Here is a 26,333-nt window from a genome sequence, read left to right as displayed (position 1 = left end):
ACACTGGTGAATTCAAGTGAAATGCACTGTGGAAACTTTTTTACATGCAGTTTTCTGCTTTATGTTTGTGAACAAATGCTCACAAAAGTACGTCTGTGTCTTCATGTGATCTCACAGATGGATTTATAAATACAAATCTCTTCTACATATGCACACACCTGAATTTCTCAGGCAGATTCATTCAACAAGGTGATTAAAGCTTCATTTACAACTACAGCAATCATTTGATTTATGAGCTCATGATGCGAGAGTCTAATTTGAGCTTATCAAAAGTCCTGTCCAGAAACTCAGTAAGTGCTAAATTCATAAAAGCTTATTCACCCCTTTCTCATCAAAATCTGCTCTGCTGGTCAGAATTATGTGAAGATAGTTTTAGTTTAAAAAGTGTAATTGCAACACACAAGATACGTTTCACTTCACCAGAAAGTCTATTTTCTGTGCTACCAGTTTACACAGAAAATATGTGTGATGACTGATGCTCCACATTGAGCCTATATCAAGCCCAGATTAGCAAATTCACTTTTGACATTTAATTATGCGCTTATAGTTTATACAATTTAAAGTTTAGAGTAAAGCAGAAATGCTGAGTTTGGCACATGACAGAACATATCCTCTCAGCCAAACATGAGTGATTCAAACAGTCACTCAGTAAATAAAATTGGGTCTCAGAACCACAAGAAAAGGAGGTCTCAGCCGTTGATATACACTTTTTCTGCAAAAGGGAAATGTAATTTTAGACCTGCTTCGCACCGAAATGAAAAGCTGTTTCACAGTCCAGCTAAACAAGTCAGTAAAACACAGTTCTCAGCCTTTAAACTTATTCTGAGCAACTGCTAAGAATAACATGTTTCCATGAAAATCTCTGATGAGAGGAATGTTCTTCTCCCAGTTCCACATGTGGAAAGTATGCCTTAAAGACATTACCTTAGTCCTCGTCTTGTGTGATATTCCACTTTGATGAGACTATTTCACATTTCATAGAAGATATTTCACTTTTGTACTATTTTTCTTTAAAAAGATTTTTTAAAAAGAATTTTTGTGACAAAAAGCCGAGAGCTTGTTAAATTTACTTACAGGTACAATTCAAAGACTGCCTCTCATTGTCAGAACTTCTTGTTTAACTGTCCAGGCCTGCAGCTGCCTTGATGGGAAAATGCATTCTTTGTATGTTGGTTCGTTTTCATCACTTGTTCTGCTCCCCCAGGTTGAATCAACATGACTGCTTCTCATTTCTTTTGTGTCTGATAAGTTGTAATTTCTTTATTTTTCATTACCAGCCTGGCAAGAGCCAAATGATCTAATGTCATTTGTTGTCAATCTGGGAAACATTGTAGTTCTACCAGGACATAGATGAAGTCAACTTCAGTAGCAGAGTGCAGATGGACCACCTTTGTTTTGTATTTTCTTAAGTCCTTATAATTTCCTCTTCCCATCTCTGTTTGACCTCCTTACATTTTCCATAATTTCTTGGATACTGACCACTTCCATAGAGTCAGCTGTGCTAGTTGGCTGATCAAACAGATTCATAGTTGAAGAGCAAATGAAAAAAATGTTTTTGAAGTAAGTACTGATGCATATGAATGATTTTTGTGTTAGGGCTGTGCCAGGGTGGGTCTGAGTGCTGGAACTGGTATTGGCGTGTCCTCAGCACTGGTCAGCAACCAGAACTCCAACAATGACAACAACCACCATCATCATCCTAATGAGGCCAACCAGCCTCCTGCTCCTCCACCTGTCAACAACAACCAGAGGCCACAGCAGCAAAATGGTAAGTCTTCTTACCCAAGTTGTAGAGTAGCTCACACTGGTGTCAGCGTGTTGAAATTTCTCCTGTAGTGTTTTGTTTGTTTTTCCAGCTAACTTTTTTTTTTTTCTGTGAAAAACTACATTTTTAAAGATTTTTTCCACTAGGCTGCTTGGTTTGTACTGCCCTTTACTACAATTTAAATAGTAAGTTACCAATAATAAAGTTGTTTTAATGCAGGAGCAGCTGATTGAGCTTTCCAAAGCCCAACTAATGCCTGAAATAAGAATCCAAATTCCTGAAGAGTTGAAGAAAAAAACACTGTGGATGCAAGGAAAGAGCAACATGGAGTGGGGTTAAAGCATTTCTTCCCTTAAATGGCAATGTGAGATGCCTGACAATTGAACCTGACAAGCTTGGAGCACTAAGGAAGACACAGAGAGAATGTTACTGAGCCATGGCTGCATGAACATATTCCAGACTCAAATGCCATTCTACTATGCTTTAAGACTATACAAGCAGACTAAGACTTAATACTGTTGGGAGTTTTTGCAGCTGTTACAGATAGAAGTCTCACAGGATTTGTCATGAGATTGGCTCATCTGCCGCAGGGATTTTTACTCATTTCTCAGGACAAAACTGCTCAAGCTTCTCACAGCTGACTGTGGTCTACTTTGTTCATTAATCGTTAAATCATACCACAGATTCTCAGTCACACTGAAGCCAGAACTTTAACTGGACCATGAAAAGATATGCAAATATTTCCCTCTGTCTTCTCCCTGATTTGATGGCATCAAATTCAGCAGACTAACCATCCCCTATTGGAGGAATTTGTTCCTCTTCCATCTGGTCGGAGGTATAGGTTACCAGGGTCAAAGTGCAATAGATACAAGGGACCTTTGTCCCGAGTGCAATCAATGCACTTAACCAATCACTAAATCATTCATGACACTTAAAGCTGCACCGGAATATATTTATTATATATATATATTTTTTTATATTTATCATTCCATTGTTGTCACATTTTAATGGACTTTTAGTGCAAGTGTGGCTGAGGTGGGTTAGGATGTCTATAAACACTCTTGTGTTTCATGTTTTTGTTAAGTCTTGTTTTGTATTTTTGTATCTTGCGTTGTTTATGTCTTTTTTATCCACTGATGCAAACCAAATTTCCCCCTATGGGACAATAAATGTTTTAAACTTGAACTTGAGACTGTAACTCTGTAGGCAGCATGTAGCTCAGAAAGAACAGTCGCCCACCAATCGGAAGGTTGGTGGTCTGACTCCGGCTCCCTGGGGTCACTTGTTGGAGTGTCCTCACTATTTACCCCTCAAACTCCGATGCATCAGTGTATGTATGTTGTAGGAAGCACGTAGCTTTATAGACTGAGACATTCTGTATGAGTACGTGAATGAATGGGTGAATTTGGCATGTAGTGTTAAAAGATAGACTAGAGAAGCGCTATACAAGTACAGTTCATTTACCATATAAGGCAGCTTCTCATCTGGCTGACGACCTGATGCTGCTCAAAAAAAATCCCATATGGGGAAAATGTCACAACCTTTCACAACAGAAAATATATCTCTTCAGATAGAATTAACTCCAGCCAAATCATGTAGGATCACGATACAGAATGAATGTGTGTGCATGAACATGCAAAATATATGGTACAGGTTTTACATGAGTTGTGCTCAGTTATGACCGCAGAGGGCCAACAGCCCTGTCCCACTGTGCAGAGACAGTATGCCCTGGACACCTCCAGGTTTATTGCCCCAGACAGTAGATGTAGAATATTTGGGCTCTCTGACCTCGCCTTTCTGAGGCTGATGGTGGAGCTGTTTCATTTTTCTTGTAAAACATAAATTAGACATATGGACATATTAACGAGGTGAAAAAGTTGATTTAAAATCTTTTAGGCTTTAAAGGAAAAATTTACAATTCATGTATATACACGTCATACACGTTCCTTTATAAATGGCAGTTTGCAGGTTTGAACCTTTTTAGGCTCAATGGAAGAAATGAGCCAATTTGCTCAAAATTGGAGCTGCCAATTACTGTCGCCAATTTGATTTATTCTCAACAACTTTGTTCAGTTATACCAAATTTTTGTAGCTCAGTCAAAATGGAAAAGTTTTTCAAATTAGTGGAAAAAAGTGTATTTTCTACCAAGTGTTTTATGTGTGCTAAGGAAGGCTGTTTTAATTAACTCAATTTGATTATTTTCACAGAACCAGTGGAGATAAATAGGATGGAAGAAGAGGATGAAGAGGAGGAAGAGGAGGTTGCCTATCATGAAGGGAAAATGGAGAATGAGCCTCAGATAGACCAGAAAGAAGCTGAAGGGGGGATTGAGGACGGGGGGCTCGACGTGGCAGGGCCCAGTTGTCCAGCTGGAACGTCACAACCTCCTGATGAGGAACAAGCAGGTTTTCTGACACTCTTTTGATAGTTAACACATGTTACTTCCAACTTTTTCATTCAGGAAATCATCATCATCATCATCATTATTGTTTGTTTCTACTTGTCTCACCTACAGGTCCTAGTGGTTTAAGCCAACAGTGCAGACCAGCTGGTTCTGCTGCTCCCAAGCCACCGCTGGTCATCTCAGACTCTGACAGCGAGGAAGAGGAAGGTCTTGTTTCTAGGTTAATGCCACCTTCCTGTCTGCAGCAGCCGACTTCCTGTACAAAAGGTGTGAACAAAATTCAGAGTGCACGAAGTGGTCACAACCTTGAACTTACTTTAGCATCACATAATGGGTTTCAGGTAAGACAGTAACAGTACATTTTTGGTTCAGTTTATATCCAAGTTAATGTTTCAGTGGCACCAGATAAAAACTGTTATCTTTGTTTTGTAGTAGTTTATTGAAACACGCTAACACACATGTAAATACAGTTAATAAGGCAGAAACAGAGTTAGTTCTAAGGAGCCTTAAAGTAAATAATTGTTCTGAGCACTTTTATTCTCCAACGCAGCCTGAACCCTCTGTGACAAGCTTTCTGTCATTTCTTTAAGGAGTCTTCAGGAATAGTTCTCCAGGCTTCTTGAAGGACATCCCAAAGCTCTTCTTTGGATGTTGGCTGCCTTTTGTTCCGTTCTCTGTCAGATGATCCCACACTGCTTCAATAATGTTGAGGTCCGGGCTCTGGGGAGGATTCATCCCTCCTTGTGTCATTTGGCATAGCTCAGCCTTTTCTCCCTGTTTCCCTTCCTTAAGAATGTCTTCTTGACAGCCACCCTTCCATGGAGACCATTTCTGATGAGGCTTGGGCCAACAGTAGATGGATCAGCTGAAGGTCCAGATGCATCTCTCAGGTCCTGTGCCAGGTCTTTGCTGGATTTTTTCCTCTTTCTTTAGGACATCACTTTCAGATTCTGTTCATCTGCTGTAGATAGTTTTTTAGGCCTGACACTTTTGTCCTTCACTTGTCCAGTTTCCTTAAACGTTTTAAGGACACACTGCACACCATGCTGAGATATGCCAAGTTTTCAGCTAATAGCTCTTTGGGAATCACCTGCAAAAATACTATCTTCTGTCTGTCAAACTGTGTTGTCTTTGGTGTTTTTCAAAGAGACCATTTAAAACTGGTTCTTTGCTAAGTTGTCTGTAACGTGTAGACACAATACTGATCTGGAGTGGATGTATGAAAAGGATGTGTGCACCAAATACACCACACAATCTCTGGAAAACCTCCCGTGGTTATGGTGACAGTTGCACTGAGGACTATTCATGTATGTACAAATAAGCAATAGGCAAATTTAAGGATGAGTGGAAAGAATCCTTTGATCACTTGCAGCAATCACACCAGTTAATTTATTAAAAGAAATAGGTCAACATACATTTATTTAGAATAGGATTGTATAGCTTATTTTACAAAAATAAGAGAATGTATCCACCAGTGTAATATAAATGTGTGTGTGTTTTACCAGGTAAAGGAAAGACTCCTCTCCGGCGAAGCAACAATGTGGCTGTATCGCTAAAGTCTCAGGTTTCACAGAGCAGCTGTGAAAAAAGCTGTCAGGTGACCAGTGAACAGATTAAGGCCGATATAAAGGCTGCTACTGAGATCAGCAAGAGGACCAGCAATAAAGGAGTTACCACTGAGACTGTAGAGGCCACGGCAAGAGCAGCGTGTGGCAGTGGGACACTACAGTCCACAACAAGGACCAGAGTGAGGCCAATCACTGGACCTACGAGCAGGGAGGGGCCTGCTGCAGCTCCATCAGGGCATGTGGGTGGATGTGGGAGAGGGATGGAGGGTAATTCCCACAGATCAACTACAGACAGAGCCACAGGATCTGTTAGGACTAATGACTGTACCCGATCTGAAGCACAGGTTGGGGAGAGGTGGAGTTCTGGTCCTGTCAGTGTGGACACTTTGGAGTCGAGGTGCGCTGCTGTCAACCACCCTCATGGGACATCAGCACAGCAGGAAGAACATGAAGATCAACAGCTTGTCCCAGCTAGACCTGCCTCTGTTGGTTTTAGTTCCCGGCACAGTCCGACCCGTCAGGACTTTGTTCCTAGGCGGCCTTTGACGAGATCTTGCACTCGTACATCTTCTGTGCCTTTGTTACCTGAGACAGGTAAGACTGAAGTTACAAAGGACACGTTATGGGTCCACCATCCATCACCCCAGAGCAGTGTAAACTTGGTTTGGTAGTGAAGGCTTGGACCTGTGGAATAATGATGAAACACATGAAGTTCAGTATAACAGTTGTGTGCTGTACAGATTGAGGAGTTCTACCAAAGTGTACATGACAGTCTCCACAGTGAAACGTGGAGGAGTAGTAAATATGTACAACAAAATACATTATTGCTTTAAAAAGTTCAACATTGTTTGTGCTGCAGTGATTCATCAAATTGTTCTCTGTATTGTACCTACATATATGTGCTGTATGTCTCTGTGACTTATCTGTAGGTACATGAAACGGATTCAAATATTTAGCTCTTATTTGGCTGTTTCATTGGCAGTGAAATGTGAACTTTAGTGTCATGGAAGTGATGTGTTTGCTCTTTATTTTCTGTAGATCTTTCAAGGGCCAGGCCTCGAGTAGCAGTTAGAAGGAAACGAATGACTGACAAATCAACAAGCACCTCAGACCCAGTCACTGAGGATGACCATGTACAGGTACATACAACAAAAACCTAACTGTAACATCGGTTTTCAGTCTTACATTAATGTCGAAGTAAGATGAGTAGACTTCATTGTGCCTCCATGCTACTGACAATTACAGCTGGAGGCTCCATACTGTCAGGTTGTTAGTCTCTCTTGAACTCTTTGAGGAAATTTCTTCAAATATGGCAGAAACTTCAATTTTCACTTAAGGATGAATTGATGACCAAAAGTGAAGCTTACTCTGAATTTAAGAAGTTTGTGTTTTGGCCGTAAGTCCAGGAAGTCAACCTCTAATGGCCATAGGGGGTCACAATCAAAATGTGTGTTTTTTTTATTTAACCTTTTTTACACTGCTAGCGAGTGAAAAAAATATGCCAAACGAAACTGTGGTAGTCTTTGTTCTTATCAGTGCCAGTTCTGCACGTTACTGATGTGAGCACAGCAGCTGGGTGCACACACTCATTTTCACTGGGAATTCTGCGGTCAGGCTTAAAAGACTGGGCACAGATCCCTTTTAGATGGGATATATAATCCCTCCGGCAAGTTCTGGGTCTGCCCTGGGGCCTCCTAACAGTTGGACGTGCCTGAAAAGGAGGCATCCTAACCAGATGAACCACCTCAGCTGACTACTTTCTATTTGGAGGAGCAGCGGCTCTACTCTGAGCTCCCTCTGAATGGTGGAGCTCTACTCCGGTTCTCTAAGGCTGAGCCCAGCCACCCTCTGAAGGAAATCCATTTTACCGGCTTGTATTGACGACCTCATTTTTACTTTACTGTGTAAATAGTTGGGGAAAAAATAAGTTGTCTTTGGTTTCTCTGTTGCTTTTTTGGACATCCAGTGATCAGCCATAACATTCTGACTATCTGCCTAATACTGAGTTGGTCCACCACAGTCTGCCTCTAAGCAATCATAATGTGCACAAAGAAGATCTGATGATGTCCTGCAGTGTCTGGTACTGAGACCTTTGCAACAGATCCTTTGGGCTGGGGTCTTTCTGGATTGTGCTGACTTCCCATAGATCCATTGGATCCTAACAGATTGATATTTGGCGAGTTTAGAGGCCAGACTCTGACTCTTTTGTGTCCCTTGAGCCCTTCCTAAGTAGTTTAGTGTTTTGCTTTTTAGTGTTGTGGCCAATCTGTGAAAATGCTTAGTGAATGTGACCTTTGCTAAATGATATGTGGCATCATATTTTATTTGTATTATTGACATATTGAAATGTTTTTGCTTGCACAGGTTTTGACTCTGAAGAGTAAAAACTTGGTGGGCATCACATTGACCAACTGTGGAATCACTGACCTGGTCCTGAAAGACTGTCCCAAGATGATGTTCATTCATGGTAACCAGTAGACACTGGTGTAACTGAAACTGACACACACACACACACACACACACACACACATTATCATTATATTCATTATATTCAGATTCACCCATCTGTTGAATGGACACATCAACTCTGGACTTTTTGGCCTGTTTCTGAGTCTAGAATCGGTCTTACAGCTGTTATAGATCCTTCCTGATGTCCAGTAGTTGCAGTCATTACTGTCTAAAGCCTGGCAGTGGAAAGTTCCATTATTCTATACAAAACCAGTCCTGTTTTATTGCTCAGCAGCAACAATTGCGATTGAAAAAGAGGCTTCTACAGCTGTCTCCACATAATATTCTTAGCCTTTGCCCTAAATTCATTAGTCATAGTACATTCCCACACCACCGGTCTGTAGGTAGGAATAACTACATGAGAACACAAGTTACATGTTGCACTCAAGGTCAAACCCAACTTATACTCCAAGGATGGGGTGAAATGCATCGCGTAGAAACTTTCACCAGGGGAAAAAAAAATAGTGTTCTGTCTGATTTATCAGTTGATCACATTTTAACTACTTGATTGATTGATAGTACATGAGGTGGATATTTTTTCTCTTTCTGAATGTCCAAACATCACCATATGTAGTACCCATTTATTTACAATTAGAATACTGTTTCATAAAAGCTGACCTGTACATACCAAAATGCAATGCTCTTTAAGGCATTTAAACCATATATTTGACTAAAAAGTTAGTTAGTTTAGTGAAATCATATGTCCTGATTTGAGTAATTCAACAGGTGAGCATTTTAGTTTAAAATATGCTTTTTTTTTTTTTTTTTTTTTTATGGATCCTTGCGAGGATTTTGTAAGGCATCTTAAAAAGTTACAAACTTGATAATGACACAGCAGAAAATATATGACATCAACCATCTCACACACCAGGCCCATTTCGTGTGTGTGCGTGTACATGAGCATATGCTATAAATCTACTTTAATGATGAATGGACTGCATGTGTGTGTTTTTAGTCTTGATTAGCACCTAAAGTGCTTTACCATATTCACCCATTCACACAGCTCTTCTATACTTGCAGCACTTTTGTTTGTCATACACACTAGCTGACTGAGTTTGAATGAGGAGTTTGAACCACAAACCTTCCATTTAGTAGATGTAACCTCTGTTCTTGAGTCACAGTTGCAATTCTTCCAGATCTTTATTAAAGTTTTCAAACAGTTTTCTAACAGTTATTCTTTAACTTCAGAAATCAATCCTCTTCCTCTGTCCCTTCTCTCTGTAGCCACTAGATGTCGAGTGCTGAAGCAGCTGCGAATAGACCGAGCCCCCATTGTGAACAGGTTTGATTATGCTCAGTGTAAGAAGCTGGACATGATACAAGTTCTGGATCAGATACTGAGAATGCCTCCTGAGCGGAACCGCATTATCTACATGCGACCTATGCACCAGGTAAGGAATCTGTAATGTCAACTCTGTTTTCATGGAAACTGAATCTCAACAATGAATGTAGTACTGGAGCTGCCCAAAGTTCTGCTATGCTTCTAGTTCCAGTCTTAGTTTACAGTTGCATGTTGTGTCCACAAAGAGTCCAAAATTCACTCTCAGTTGTAGACTACTTCAGTGTAACTCACCTTCAGCACACTTCTGATCTGCCTGACATGCACCTGGAATGAGACGCTATACATGGACCACAATTTGAAGTGGTTTTCAAATATGTGCACTTTTTGCTGACATTGTTTTTCTGTAAATTAAACTGAAATTCTATTTTTTTATAAATGGGTTTATGTGAAGTACCTATTAGTAGTCATCGTCTTACCTGGCGGAGTGCTCTCAGTTTGGAGAATAACAAGCTTTCCTGACTGCAAAAGCTATGTACAAGAGGGCCACCAGACAGGCCAGTTTTACAATTACTCAACAAATTGCCAGGGAGTCAAAGGTTTTGATATCTTACTTAATATGTGAGAATTGCAGCACTTTTTTTAGTATCGGCTGATAGATAAGCACTGTAAATTGGGTGTTGCCTCACTGCGGCCGGAGGAGTGTTTACATCTAACGGTAGTGCAAGAAGTCTCTGTCAATCGAGGGAAGAAATCTGAGAGTTTCTAAGAGTCTGGAGCTACTTGCTGTCCAGCGGTCCTCAGTGTCAGACAGAACAGTTGTAACTGCTGACACCTCTGGTTTGTCTTCTTCTCTCTTTTGGTCATCTGCTGTGAGAGGCTCTAAAAGACAATCTCTTGCCCTTGTGGGCCCACCTGGTGTTGGCAGTAATGATATCCGTCTTGCAAAACTTTTCTTCAGCTGTGGCTAAGCTTTCCTCTGCAGTCAGTCGTTTCTACTCTTACAGCATCCAGAGGGGGCTGTGTTTCCTTTCTTCCTCAGACCAGATATCCCTGTCGCTGTCCTCCACAGAATTGAAATAGGCCAGTCTGTCATTAGCGTAGTAGCCCAGCACCTCGCCCCAATCCACTCCTGTACTGTGTTATTCATCACTTGAGGACAGAGGTAAACTTCTTGCTTCACCACTCAGAGCTCTGGCTGCTTTTCAGCACTGCGTATACTGAGCATGACTGACAATCTGGCTAATCCAGTTAGCCTGGTTAGCACCTTATGCCACCTTTTATCTGCAACTTGCCACCAACAGTACCCTGATGGTAGGCGGCAACCTGGACATTTTAATGTGTGACTCTGTCTTGAACCAGTGCCTATGAAGTATTATAGATCTGCTTGTTAAAACCTTTCTGCTCTCTACAGAGCTCTCAAAAATGCTGCCGTATCACGGTTGTTGGAGCTGCAGTCTTGACTCATTTGTCTTTAAGATCTATAAACCTGTCTCAGATCTGCTCTTCCTGTGTTAAATTCTTGAAAATGTTATATATAAACATTTAATACACAAGGGTTTATTTGATGCTCACCAATCAGGCTTTAAGCCTCATTGAGGTAAGACCAAAAGTTTGCAGCGCTGTCAACAAAGCAAAGGGTGACTACTTTGAAATAACTCAAAACATGTGTTATATTTTAGATTACTTACACTTTTTTGTTTACTACATAATTCCATATGTGTTCATTCATAGTTTTGATGCCTTCAGTGAGAATCTACAATATTAATAGTCATGAAAATAAAGAAAAAACATTAAATGAGAAGGTGTGTCCAAACCTCTAACTGGTAGTGTGTATGCATTTAGAAAACATCACAAATATACATTTATAACATTGCACATATGTTAGTTATGGTATATGTTTCTTTTTTTCTGTTATTCAAGATAAATGGCAGAGGGAATCAGGCTGTTTTTAAATTCTGCCTTGTTGCACCTCTGTCCTGTATCTCACTTAAGAGGAAAGGATTATAAAGTATTGGTGGAGTGGATGGGTGGTGTCTTGTGATATTGTATCCTTAATGCTTGTAATAGCTTTAAGGTTTTGTCCTGGGACAACTCCTGTTTTTTACCTTTTGTCTTTAATATTCCTTTGGTCTTTAATTCTTTTTTGAATGTTTCTTGAATGTGTCCATTATGTGTCTTTAATATTACCTTTAAGCAGACAGCATACAGAGACATTTTATTATTTGAAAAACTCTGCATTTGATAATAAACACATTTGAATCATTGAATTTAAATGATTCGGGTACAATTAATTTGTCATTTGTAAACTCTACAGTACCCATTCATTTTAAATGGATAGGTCTCTACGAACGTTTGACTCATTCCGAGCACACAAAGTGGTAGGTACTGTCAATAATGCTTTACTCTACTTGGAACCCAGTCCGTGCTTCTCTCTCTTCTCTTCAGATTGACTCAGTAGCACTGGAGCGTCAGCTCTTCCAGGGACCATATCCCTATCATATTGCTATTGTGCATGAGTTCAGCAATCCTCCAAATATCCGCAACAAAGTACGTATTCGCAGCTGGATGGACACCATAGCTAACATCAGCCAGTAAGTAATGCATCTCTCTAACTCTAACCACAATAGAGCAGTCAACATTAGTTACGCTTTATTTCAGATACTGTCAAAACAGTGTTATAGTTCACACAGTGTCCAAGGACAGCTGAGCACAAGTGTGAACACATTCTGAACACATTTGACATTCCTTGTTCATTAACTGTTCACAGAGTGTATGTGTGTGCTTGGACAAACCAGACCAGATTGCTATAACCAGCTATGCTGTTATCACTCAGCTGATTTACCAATGCCAGCCTGATGTAAGCACACACAGATGTGGAGCTGAGTGTCCTCTGTTTGAGCTGTGGGAATTTCCAGATGAACAGCTGTAGCTTAATCAGGATGCCATTTTCTTTCTTTTGTTTTTTGGGGAGGGGTTTTAGTTTTTTGCGCCAATAATGTGCAAAAAAAAAAGTTTCATCACAAAATGCTTTTGGGATTTCTGTTAACAGGTTAAAGGGGGTCTAGATTTGGATTGGAAACTATTGTGAGTAATCAGTTAGAATACATTGCTTTGGAGTCAAGTGCTAATGGCCCTGTTCTCTCTCTCACACACACACAGGTGTGGAGTCTTGCCCTCTCACCATTGTTGAGCGCATAATTTCTGTTTTCTGAAATGTGATGGTAGTTGTCTTTCCATCCATCCATTTTCTATACCGTTAATCGGGTAGCGGGTGGGCTGGAGCCTATCCCAGCAGTTATCGGGCGAAAGGCGGGGTACACCCTAAACAGGTCGCCAGTCCATCACAGTTGTCTTTCCATGACAATGAAATTAAATGTATTGCAGTGTGGTGTTAGTGCAGGCGCAGCAGGTCTGCTGTAACTTGTCCCAGTAGGATTGTGTATATAGATACTGAGTTTAAAGCCAGTGACAAAATGATGTTGCATGTCACAGAGCAGTTTGAATGCACAGAGGAAACTCCTCAGACTTGTTTCTTCTCCTGAAATATAGGTATGTCTTTGTTTTCTTGTATTATCACCCAATAATGAATCTGTCAAACAAGAAAGGGCAATTATCCAAGTACATGGCGGTGAATAAATGGAATCATTGACAAAGCATGTCATACCCCGGTACAATAGGTGGCGCTGTAACCATTTCAACTAATGCTAATAGAGCCAGTTCCGGTTGACCTATTCACCACCCAGGGGTGTTTTTTTTTCTTTTCTTTTTTCTTTTTTCTTTTTTCTATAGGCGAAGTGGGCAGACTCCCCGGGGCGCAACCTGTGAAAGGGCGCACCGCGACTGTTTGGGTTTTTCTAGTTCCAACAATATGTAGGAAGCTAAAACCGTACAGCGCATCATGCATAAGCAGAAGACAGATGCGGATTATGTCAGAGGCTTTTCCGCCACAGAGTTGATTCTTAAGTCATGTGCATGCTCAATGAAGAATAGAAAATAAAAGGACAAAAAAGCTGTCAGGTGCCCGGTTCAGGAAAAAAAGAAAATAAGAAGAAGAGAAAAGGACAAAACAAGGCAGGACTTCCACTGTCACCACCAACAACAAGCTCAGGCACTCGACAAACATGGCGAACGAAGAGCAAAATGAAACTACGTCCCTCTACGTTTCGTTTGTGATGAGCATGCTTCTTGCACAAACGCGATGCACAACGTCACATTCTTTCTTGTTGTTTCTTTCCGATGACGGCGACAACCATAATATCGTATCCTTTGACTTAATCCAACTGCAAGTAACCTGATCCGGTCCAATTTTTAGTCAATCTAAGATGTATACATGAACTTAATAACTCAGTCTTATTTTAATGTAGCCATAAATCCGATTCTTTATAGTGCCATGAGTGTTTGAGCACTGAAGTCTGCGATGTGCCTCTGTTACTCAAAGAAAAAAAAGGCCGTGATTACTTTTAAAGGGAATATCAAAGGTACCATTGACACTCTGATATGCATCTATTTTTTTGGGAAAGTGAGTCAGAGTTGTGGTATTTCTCCCAATAAAGATGTTTGAAAACACAAACGTAGGTGAATAACATTGTGTGTATGTGAGATGAAACCATAGTCAGCAGATTATTTATGACGGTGGTTAAATTAGTTAAATGACAGTTAGGACTGCTAGGGGAGTGAGATGTAATAGACGTGTCTGAGTGAGACTTGACTCCCTCATACAAATTAAACAATTTAAAAACTCATTTTAAGAAGAAGAACCTTTGATAGTTTGATAGTAATAGTCGGTGAAACTAATGAAGCCAAAGACGCTGAAAAAAAACAACCCACAGACGCTAGTGGCAACCAGATGGAAGCTAGCAGTGAGCACAGCAACACCGAGCGAGACACCAACTGCCACAGACATCATGGCTGCCATCAACCGGCTGAGCCAAAACGTCGACTCAAGGTTTAATGCACTCCAACTATTTCTCAAGGAAACAAAAAACAGATGTTGAACAGAGAGTAGCTTCAAATGAGAGCAACTAGAATGAGCACCTGAATCGAAGGCCTGGAAGACTGTTGTGAAAGATGGGAGGAGACAAGACGAGACGAGAGCCTGGATTACTTGGTCTCGCTCCAGGAGGCAACACATCCGCATTATTGGTGTCAAAGAGGGAATAGAAAAGAATAACCCCACAGGCTTTGTTGCTCAACTCCTTCCGAAGCTACTCGGAGAAGAAAGCTTTGGCAACAAACCTGTCAAGGTGGACTGAGCACACAGGGTCTGCAGAAAGGCAGTAACAGCTGATGACCCTCCCCGCCAAATTTTCACACAGATCCATCATGACCCAGTCAAGGAACGCATCCTGAAACTTTCTTCACAGAGGTTTCCCCTGCAGTATGAGGGCATGCGCTTGTACATTTCCTGGGACCTGCAATGAAGAAGCAATGGCAGCATTTCCACAGCATCAGCTCCAGATGCAGAGTGGTGGAGCCGAGATACCCAGCGATGTTCGTGGTGTTGGTCAGCAAAGACAAACACTGATTCACCAACCCAAAAGATGCTGAGAAGTTCCTCAATGACAACAATGTACCACAGTAGACAGGCACCCCCATTAAAAGTACAGAGGACAGTTGAATTCAGTTACGGCTGAGTCCAGCTACAGCTTCCCGATGCACATGGACAGTTTGCTTATGAAACGCTAGCGACACAAATATGCCAGCACCCAGAATATCACCCGTCTATATTAGAGGGCCAGAACACTAATTGTCGCTTTATGCAGATGACATATCATATAAAATATTATGGAGGTATTCAACCACCTTGCCTCCCTCTCAGGCTTCCAAATTAACTGGAATATAAGCGAATTAATGCCAGTACATTTAAATCAGAACAGTATAACTTTGAACTCCTTTGAACTTTGTTCCCTTTAGGGTCAGTAAAGACGGGCTCACGTATTTTAGGGGTATCTGTCACCAGGAGGAACCCTGGCCTGCTAATTGGGTAAAAATTGGAACCTTAAAATAAACCAGCTGAAGCAGAACATTGATTTCCCACAATTTCTATATATTTTCCAGTCAATACCAAGCTCGATAATTATTCCCTTTCTCTGGCAAAACAAAGTTGCACAGATAAACAAAAAACAGTTCTGTAAATCTAAGCAGGAAGGTGACTTTGGCCTCCCAGACTTCAAATATTATTATTGGGCAGCACGTTTAAATATCCTGGCTTTTTAGAGAAGCCTGAATTCCACTGAACCAAACTGCCTGGCTTTCTTTAGAGCAAGCAGCATGCGAGGGGACCTATCTCATAGCCCTGTTGAACAGCCCCATCATAAGAAGCAAATCTCGGTACAAAGATAACTTCATGATACACAATTCAATAAAAATCAGAAAGCAGATTAAGCTGTGCAAACTCTCCTGGGTGGCCATTCTGGGATCAGCGGGTGACTTGAATCAGTACTCTTAACAGTACAAAATGGTCTGTATATTTTGGTGCTATTGTGGCCAAAATACTTACTTTGAGGCATTGGAAGTCAGATATTGTACTGTCATTTAAAATGTGGATGAGGGAGCTTGGTGATACCCAAGAATATAAAAGAAACTTGGATATAATTAAACAGGTGGAGGGGTAATTTTTTGATAAAGTATGGGAGCTGGTCTTGAAATACCAGTAGAAAACTCTATGATGATGCTGGTCGTAATAAGATCCTTTGTCCTGTCTTACGCTATTTTATTTTATTTGTTGCCAGAGACTCAATTTCTCTTAACTTTTTCTCTGCTGGCTGTGTCCTATTTATTTCCAGCTTAGACTTGCATTCACTTTGTTTAGTTACAGTACTTTTCCCACTTTGTGTAGAAATCCATGAAATTATTATCTTTATTATGTTTTAAAACCTTGCTGTCTTTTTTCTTCTGCTTTTAACGGCTTGTTTTTTTTTACCTGTTGTAGAAAACTTGTAAAACTATGATTGCTTTGTTAGTAACAAGTATTCTACTATGTATAACTTGCAATACAAATAATGTTTTTTTTTAAATAACCTCCCTTTCACCATGCGACCAGCAGGTTGATGTGACGTAAAGTTCATTACTGACCCGGATTGTCACTCAGACTGAATCATTACGAGGTGAACTATCAACTGATCTCTTTGTGTTGTGTCTCTCAGGGAGCTGATCAAGTATGAGTTTTTCCCAGAAGCCACTAGAACAGAAGATGATGTGAAGAAGTATCCCAAGTACCCCTGGGGGCGGGACATCTACACACTTGAGGGTAAAATAATCACACCATGAGACATTTAACCTGCAGTGCACTTTTACAGGAGCAGAACATTATTTAAATTATCTTATGCAGGATGAGATGCACAAACGAATGTTTGGATCTACAATGTGTTCCTCTTCTCAGATTCACAAATCTTTTTTGTTTTTGCTCCTCTCTTCAGTAAAAAGAAAGATTTACAAAATATTAGTGTGTTTATCAAAATGAGAAAAACCTTTTGAGGAAGTTGAGGAACTTAATGACACACCTTTTACAGCAGGAAACTAAGTTTGGCGCTGGTGGTGTTTTTATATTTATTTTTTTTATTCCTGTTTTATTCCTTGTAAATCTTTTGATTTTATTTTTTTTTTATCTTACCGTATTTGCTGCTGTAACTGTGAATTTCCCCACAGTGGGACTAATAAAGGACTATCTTATCTTATCTTATCTCATCTCCAGTTTCCTCATGAGGCCCAACTAGCCTGTAGAAGATGTAGGAAGATGCAGTGTAAAACTGATGCTTTTTTAACAAAACGCCTTCCATTTACAGAGCTGAACTGAAAATTTGATTCTCAGGATTGAGACAATCTTGATGAAAGGAGACTCTGATCCAGGCTGGCTGTCATACTGTCATGGCTCAGGTTGAGACAGAGCAGAAACATGCTTGTCACAAGTTCCTGCTCCAACACTTAACTTGCAGACTGAACTGTTTATATGCTCTCTGTTACACTTGTAATTCCCTGTATATTTGTAATATGTCTTGTCCTGCTAACCAAAGCATGTTGAGACTGAACTTAGATGCTGGTTTCTTCCCTGTGGTGAGTCTCTGTGCTCTCCTTGTCTCACCTCAGCATGGAGGTCTTCACAGTAACAAAGTTATAAACATTTTGAATGTTTTTGTAGCCTGATAACATTCTTTTATAATTATAAGTGGTGACCAGATCCATTTCAAAGCCACAGTCTCTCACCCACGTGCATCATCATGGTATTGTCAGCTTCACTTCCTGCTTGTTTAGATAGTTTGTCCATGTTTAGGATGTCTACACTGCCTCCATGCCCTTTGTAGAGGGTCATGGTATCAATATCGTCACTCACCCTTGGTGGAAACTCGCAACATTTATAAGCTTTTAAAAGTTGTGACATTTATTTCTCAAGCCACAGCATCAGAATTAAAACTCTGACTAATTGCTGCATTGATTACCTAAGTCACAATATAGTACTGTCTCACGAATAGTCCTCGCTTTTGGTATGTTTGCTATTTTTTTTTTTTTGTGGCACTTTTTGTGTTACAACCTATTAGAGAAAAGATTGTTTCTAATATTATAAAACAAAGACACGTCTTTAGTATTATCTGTGTAACCAATGGTAATCTAATAAATCCTACAAGTCACAATAGATTTGAGTTCTCTTTCAAATGAATGCTGCTCCAAACAATGACACATAGTCAGCAAAATTGAGATGGAATATTAAGTTTATAATTATAACATTTAACATTTAGCTTACACTAAATCCAAGGATGAGCAACCTTGGTTCCTCACCAGCTGATTTTCTTACCCACAGTGGGTGAGAGGCTTCTCTTTTTTTTTTTTCAGAGAAAACTCTCTTTCGCAACATGAAATTTGACTTGAATCCTCTGAATTGTGGATCTGTGAAGAGCCATGCGTATATATACACACACACAAGGGTGGGGACCTCTGAGAAGTCTTGTTGCAAACAAACTTTCTTTGTTGACGTTGTCCTCCTGCTGTGTTGGTGTTGTTCAGGTGTGGTGGATGGCGCTCCCTACAGCATGATCACAGATTTCCCTTGGCTCAGGACTCTAAGAGCTGCTGATCCTAACAGCTATGCCCGCTGTGACTTTGAAGATGATGAAAGCAGTAAGTCATTACACTGATCTGTCCAATCAGCAGGAACTGTATGTGACAGTTCCCTAAATATACACCATCTGTAATATTTACCAGTATGTCACAGTTAAAAGAGAAAGGTAATGTTTTTCTCTGTTCACCGTGTTAGCCACCATCTATGCCCCGCGGCGGAAAGGACAGCTGTCTGCTGACATCTGCATGGAGACCATTGGTGAGGAGATCTCAGAGTGCAGGCAGAGCAGAAGAGGAGTGTTTCAGAGAGTGGTGGTCCTTTTCCTTCATCACTGTGATACACCTGGAGAGCCTGTGGACGATGACTATATCTAGACACCAAAGAACACTCCTGTCAGTCACACCAACAGAGGTCCCTTCCATAGTCCCTGATGAGACTGAAAAAGAGGTAGTGTACAGTCTGTTTGCTGTGCCTGGAAACACTAACATGCATATGACTACAAGACTCAATTAGCTTCATGGAGAAAGATCAACTCAGTCAAAGGGGATGCTGGTAAACTTTTCCTGCACTGCTGAGGTGGACTTTGTGGGGTCTTTGGAAACAGGGTGTTTTTAGGCTTTTGGGATTAGTTTCAGCTGAAAGGCTGGATCGGGTTTCAGCCTTTTTGGTCCTATTAGAAGATTTAAGTGGATAATGTTTACAATGTCTGGAACATTTGATGCATATTCTTATTTTCTGAACAAAATCTTAAGGCAGATCTGAGCACCCTATTATAGCATACAATCTCAAATGAAAGCCTGGGAAAAGCTCTCTCACAGCCATCTTAAGGCCTTAAAGCCTTATCTGCTACACTAGCATTTTTAGTGGTTTTCCTTGTTTGCCATTAGAAGACATGCAGCAAAGGAATATGTTCTGATATGGCTTTAATACTTACTCCGTACCAGAATTGACTATTCCACCCCACTCCCTTACAGAAACCAGTCAGTTTTTCTTCTGGAGTTAATGTTTTTCCATCATCATGCAGATGAAGTGGTGGTTCTGAATGATGGAAGCTGTGTCAATAGTTTTCTCTCATCAAACATCAGGTCACAAATACATTCTCAGCCATGTTGAATGTAGTTTCTGTGCATGTTCAACCTTTCGGGCTGTGCCAGGCACACTTCTCCACTGTTGAGAAAAGGGTTGGTCAAGAGAAAATCTGGTGAAGTTAAAAAGACACCTACCAACCAGTACACCTACTGGACAGCACACTCAGTAACAAAGTTGGAAAGCAGTCAGAGAACAGCAATCTGCTCAGCTGTGCTTCACTTTTTATTAATCCTCTTCTCTTGATACCCATCATGAACTTCTACATTAATGTATATTATGTTGGAAAATTTTGATGCTGCCTTAACAAAACTTTTCATGGGTTTTAGCATGAACAAACCATCAACTGTTTAAAACCTTAAGAGAGTTTTGTCTTGTCAAACTTTTTTTGTTGTTTAGTATGAATAATTGAAGGTACTGAGTCACTCAAGATGCATATTTAATTTTCAAGTGTGTGAATGGATTTGAAAAAAGATTAATTACGTTTCATCAGTCAATCAGATGCAAATTAATTTTCTATTTGGATTGATTATGAAGTGTTTCAAACCTTCTGTGTATTCATGATTGTACACGTCATGGATGAAAGGATTCTTAAGTTGTCTGTATACAGAGAGAAACAGATTATTTGCATCCAGAAAAGTAAAATAATAGAACATAATTCTTGTTCAGTCCTTATTTCTGATTCAAATAGTACACTGCATACACTTCCTCAGTAATTCATTTTATTCTACAACGCATGCGATGCTAGGTCGGTCAAGTGTAATTGAACCTAAAACTATTTTTTTAATCTCTTTTGACAACTTCAGCTGCCAATCAGTGGAGTGCTTGGATGCATATCATGCATAAAAATCATTCTTCAAGCACCTCGACCTGTATCACTTTAGGGTGAGAATCTTCCAGAAAGTAGCAGGAAGTTTGGAAGTTGATTTACTGTCCACCGTTGACCTGAAAAGTCCAACCAGCCCATGCTGATTGATAATATCTCACAGCAGTTCTCTTCTTCCACCCTGGTGGCATTGGACCTGAGGCGGTGCCATGTCCATTCATGATTCTGTCTATTCCATCTGGACTCTCAGTTCATCTTGAGGTTAAGTTCAAGAGAGATTTGTTGTCATTTCAACTATCTACAGGTGAAACAGTACATACATAGTGAGATGAAACGTTCCTCCAAGGTCATGCTGCTACATACAACACTCAGAAGGTTTGCATATGCATAGAAAATCAGGATAACATGAAGTCAACACTTTAGAAAATGAGGCATAAAGACAGTGTAGCGCTAAGCAAGTATGTAGTATAAATGAGTATAAAGTAGGGATGCACCGATCCAATATTTGGATCGTATATCGGTCCGATATTGACAAAATATATGGATCGGTTATCGGAAAGTACAGCTGATCCATGGGGCCGATCCATTTTTTTTAATTTATTTTTTTGTTAATACTTCTCAACGAGGTAAAAAATCATAGAGGAATCACACAGGTTATATGAAAGACTGCACTAACTACTGCGGGTCCCCCGCCCCCCTTGGAAAACGGAAAAGGGGCGGCTGTAGCTCAGGAGGAAGAGCAGTCACCCACCAATCGGAAGGTCGATGGTTCGACTCTGGCTTCCCCAGGCTACATGTCGAAGCGTCCTTGGGCAAGACACTGAACCCCACGTTGCCCCCCCAGTGTATCATTGGGGGTATGAATGTCTGTATGAATGATTAGAAAAGACGTGCTGTATGAATGTGTGTGAGTGGGGTGAATGCGGCATGTAGTGAAGCGCTTTGAGTGGTCAGCTAGACTAGAAAAGCGCTATACAAGTACAAGTCCATTTACCATTTACCAAAATCTTGTCTGTTTCTCCCGACACTGTCGGATGTTATTTATGTTTTACACTTTTCATTCAAATAAGCTAATGTAACTGCCACAGATGTTATTTTCATCTATGAGACCTACATTTATCTTCCAAAATGAAGCTATCCAGCCTGCGTTCAATCTCCAAAAAGCTGCAGGTAAATTAATAGGCTTGTGTTCTTCTACCGGTATGACAGTGAAGTTTTGACCACAGATCACATCAGCAGACCTGGGCTGGGCTGCTCAGCCGCTCCGCTACAGGTGTGGCTGGTCTGGACTTCTCCCACCAAGCAAATGTGCAAACAAGTGTTATTTGGATACGGTGGTGGTAATGGTGTTGTCTGTTGAATGGTTAGGGCAATAGGTGAACTTCAAGGGGTCCAATGTGGGTAACAGCAGGGTCTTGCGGCAGGACACAGGAAACTTTGGTTAGGGCATCAAATGGGAGATGGATTGATTATTAGTAAATATTGAAAATGTCCAAGAACAGTTATTGATATCAGTAAATTATTAAAGAAACCTATTGTCTACAGGGCACAACTGACAAAAGTCAGAGGCTAATAACTAAAACCCAGTATCAGTCTAAGAATATGATGGTCTACATGTGTCAATCTGGAACAGAAATGACACATACAGAACAGAGATGAGGACTAAGAATCTGAGCACTGACCTTCACAACCAACAGAGGAACATACACAATGACCACAAACCACTTCTCCTTTAAAATAGCACAATAGAATTTATTAAAGTTGGCACAATGATTAAATCAATGGTATTGTTGTCTACTAAGCTAATCCTGTGTACAAAGTAAACAAGCAATGAGAGAAAGACTGTTAGTCTGTGTGTGTGTGTGTGTGTACGTGTGGATGTTTGTATTGAAGAAGAGGAAAGGACCATGAGACAAAATGGTAGCCATGATCATGTGATGGCGAGGGCACAAGAAGCATCTGTGACTGTGTGCTCAGTCACGTGTTAGTCAGAGAAGCTACAACAATGGTGGACATTTAGCCCACATGTTACCCTTGAGATCTGTGGGGTTTTTATCTGTGTAAACATTTTTGCCAGAATGTGAAAGGGAATGGTAGGCATGCTACACCACAACAGAAAGATCATGCAGGGCTGGTTGTTCAAATCCCTGTCTGGGTGTCCAGTTCTGGTTACCAAAGACTTGAAATGTTAGTGTGTTTAAGGTGCCAGGTTAAAGAAAAGGAGGATGGTTAGTTTGCATTTAAGATCACAACTAACATCAACTCAGCTCACATTATCCTTACTCCTGAACATTATTGCAACCAAACCTTAGAAAGGACAACTCAATAGGATGCACTTTCAGAAAAAAAAAAAGGATGTCCTATGCTTGGCTGTATGGCTATGACACTAATGCTAATGCCTAGTGTGTTCTGTTGTTACCACAGTCATTGGAAAGGGTTCAGTCCTTGAAGAACAGTCCTGTGTCCAATTAAGGTCCAGTCTTTGGTGTAAATGTTTTGTACTCGCTAGAAGAATAATTCTGGTTGCTTCCTCTGGTCTTGTTGAAGTGAGCACTCAAGCTAACTGGGTCATCACTTGATGGATTCTCAACCGTACACTCACCTTGGCTTGGTCAGCTGAGGAGGGTTCCATGCAGGCTTTGGGTTGCTGCATAAAAGAGAGAGACCGAGAGAGATCAGGGCCACTAGCAGGATGCACTGATCCTAGAGGCTGTGAAAGCAAACTGAGCAGAGGTTATCAGGCCTTTGTTGGGACAAAGTGAGGTGGGACATCTCATGTGGCGAGAGGCATGGAGGAGGGGGCAGGGCTGCAGGGAGCGTTGGCTTGACCTCTGTCCTCAAAGGTCTTGCAGAAAGAGAGAGAGCAAGTAGTCTCAGGGGGGGCTTTACTTAGTAGACAAAAGAGGTGTGGCTACCTGGAGAGGAAGCCATGGACTTTCAGGGTGAAGTCCAGTTATATAGTCCACAGATATATTACTTCAGTTTGACTTCCCCAACACTTCTTTGGCATGGGAACGAGGTGGATGGTGGACAGCAGTGCTCAGAGAGATGTTGAAGATGTCAATAAGAACATCTGCCAGCTGGCCTGTGCATCCTCTGAGCACTCTCCCAGGGGTGTTATCTGGTCGAGCAGCCCTCCATGAGTTGAATCTGCGAAGAGATTTCCTCACATTGGCTGTGGTCAGACACAGTGGCTGGACACTAGGAGAAGAGGTGGACTTTCCTCACCATCATGTCATTCAACAATTAGACCATACATAGAAGTTGTTTAGCACATCTGGTAGGGAGGCATCACTATCGCAGACCGGTGTTGGTGTCTTGTAGTTGGTGATGGTCTGGATACACCATATGATGGCACTGTCCTGGAATTGTCTGTCGATTTTCTGACCATGTGTGCACTTTGCTGCTCTGATGGCCAGAAACAGGTTGACCCTCGCTGATCTCAAGGATGAGTTATTGCCTGCTCAGAAGCCTCGGTTCTACACCAGCTCATGCACCTCTAAGTCATCCACAGCTTTTTGTTGGTGTAGCGATGGTCTTGGAGATAGTGACACCATCGATGCACTCGCTAAAGTAGCTGGTCACAGATGACATGTAATCTTCTAATCTGTACATAAGACATCTAAATAAAAATCTCACCTCAGGTATTTCTTGACACTTCAGTTTGTGAAGTATGAAGATTATCTTGGGGTACTTGACACCTCCTAATTTTGGACACTACAGGTAGGTTGCAGTTTGGGAATTGCCTGACACCGAAGAAAGTTCCTCAATAACTTTTTATTTACTTGTTCTCAAGTCAAGTTTTTTTTTTTTAAGAAATCTTTGAATGCCTCAATAATTGCAGTTTTTAAAATCTACTTAAAGTATTTTAGATTTTTTATTTCTTTTGTTTCATGGTTCAGCTTTAATTGTGTAGCGCAAATTCACAACTGTTTATCTGGGCCACTTTAAAGAGAAAATAAACAAGTTCAACACAGGTCAATTAGAAATGGTCCGGTTCATCCCATCTGTGTCAACGAAATTACTTTTTGACCCATTATTTCTGTACAACTGAAACTGAAAGGCATTTTTCCTGTTTTGCTGTGACACTGTGCAGTGTTATTTCTGCTGGCAAGTGATGACCTCCTCTAATGTTCCCTGTTGTCTTGAAGCTGAAGAGGCCTCTGACTGACATGCTCTGTGTTCAACCCTGTCCCCCAACGGGACAAGCTAAAACTTACAACCTCTACTTTAATATTAAAGAAATTAATCATAATTATCACATTCCTGTTGCTATAACCGCAGGAGGAGTTTGCTTTAAAGGAGCACTTGTTATTAACTGAGTGGACTTTTTAGACTATAAAGATGAGGACATTAGATCAGTGAATTGCAATGTTAAATGAAGGACACATGCCAACAGTTTTCAGGATGATCAAAAGGAAAATAATACCATGGTATTCGTTTTGTGTTAGGAGTCCTGTTGCCACAAATGTTTAAACCTTTTCCAAAAAAAAAGGAACAATCATCTCAAATGTCAGTTGTCTTTAGTTGCCCACACTGACACTAGAACATGACCTCCATTTTCACAACAGAAAACATCCACACACCAAATCTGCAGATTAAATTTACAGAAAAAATAGTGCCAGATTTGATTTGAGTGTTCTGAAAAATGCCTACATCAAAGTTAAACATTAGCTTACCACCTGTGGCTAACTGTCATGTTGTTGTGGTGTGGGTACTAGTCAAGTAATGATGAAGTAATTCTTCAGTCATGGTGAATGGTTCACATTTACAGTTTACATTCACTTTGTTGAGTAGACCTGCATTGCTTCTTCTGACCACTGTTTTGTGTTATAACATGTAAATATTTACAAGTATGTGTATTTAAAAAAAAAAGGCTGATCAAATGCATGAACCTGACAATAACAGAACTGCCTTTGGAAAAACATTCCTGAGAAAAAAGTGTGCTAGTTACATGAAGCCAAAGTGATCTCTGACTGGCTGTAATTCATGGGAGTCTTTCCCTACAAATGACCAGGGGCCTCATGTACAAAGGGTGCGTGCGTACACACTTTTTCACGTCAACGATCAGATGTATCTAGAGCGGAATGACTGTGGAAATGTGCGGTGCCTCACGCCAACTTCAGGGCTGGCGTATGCACTTTTCTACAGCTGTTGATTCTTGGGTGACACTTAAAGGTGATGTTGGGAAACTGTTATAATAAATAAACGTGAACACAATTTGTCCTCAGACTGAGTGATGTGCACATCTGAGCCACATGAACAATTAACACTGATGAACAATTAACACACCCATGTGTATGCAATTACACGAGTGTAAAGCATGCACAAAGTGGTACAATGCATACTATTAAAAATAATGGCCGCTTTAGCGGTATTAGCAGACATTGCAAATGGTGCAAATCAAAGAGAGCGTGTGTTCAGAGACAGAGAGGTATTGACAGCACACACATTGCTATAAAAGCACCATCGCATGATGAATTAGTATATGTCATCAGGAAAGATTTTCATTCGATCAATAAACAGATCATATGTGATGCACAAATGCAGTTAACCAACATTGTGGCAAGGTGCCCTGGTTCAACGCACGATTCATACATTCTGAGTAACAGCAATGTTGGGAACAGACTACAAGCTGGCACTGTGCGTAATGGGTGGGTTCTTGGTGAGTAACTTTATTTGTGTAATTGTCCTAATAATATTCCCTGTGACGTACATTGAGCATGTGCCCCCAATTTCTATCCTCTTCATAGCATCATTACTAGTCGGTGGTCAAAGTTAGTAACTTGCTGTTTTTTGATGGTTAAACTACAGCTTAAAATCTTTCTAACAAGCCCCTGA

The 26,333-nt window shown here is 40.6% G+C and overlaps 1 protein-coding gene across 1 annotated transcript in view; it reads left to right on the top strand.

Annotated features, from left to right (window-relative positions):
• Positions 1-20,324, top strand: part of fbxo38 (F-box protein 38) — a 38,026-nt gene extending 17,702 nt beyond the window's left edge. The window contains exons 11-21 of the mRNA XM_072396252.1: positions 1,597-1,768; positions 3,974-4,171; positions 4,282-4,437; positions 5,676-6,332; positions 6,777-6,877; positions 8,103-8,205; positions 9,471-9,637; positions 11,974-12,119; positions 16,674-16,777; positions 18,526-18,639; positions 18,776-20,324. Coding sequence (XP_072252353.1) covers positions 1,597-1,768; positions 3,974-4,171; positions 4,282-4,437; positions 5,676-6,332; positions 6,777-6,877; positions 8,103-8,205; positions 9,471-9,637; positions 11,974-12,119; positions 16,674-16,777; positions 18,526-18,639; positions 18,776-18,954 — 2,097 coding nt within the window. The 3' untranslated portion in view covers positions 18,955-20,324. The remainder of the gene's footprint in view (positions 1-1,596; positions 1,769-3,973; positions 4,172-4,281; positions 4,438-5,675; positions 6,333-6,776; positions 6,878-8,102; positions 8,206-9,470; positions 9,638-11,973; positions 12,120-16,673; positions 16,778-18,525; positions 18,640-18,775) is intronic.
• The last annotated feature ends 6,009 nt before the right edge of the window (positions 20,325-26,333 follow it).

Source organism: Leuresthes tenuis, unplaced genomic scaffold (genome assembly GCF_036924035.1).
Source record: "Leuresthes tenuis unplaced genomic scaffold, fLeuTen1.0.hap1 SCAF_11, whole genome shotgun sequence".
Taxonomy (NCBI): domain Eukaryota; kingdom Metazoa; phylum Chordata; class Actinopteri; order Atheriniformes; family Atherinopsidae; genus Leuresthes; species Leuresthes tenuis.
The sequence above is the reverse complement of the archived record's forward strand: the minus strand, read 5'-3'. Positions and strand labels throughout refer to the sequence as shown.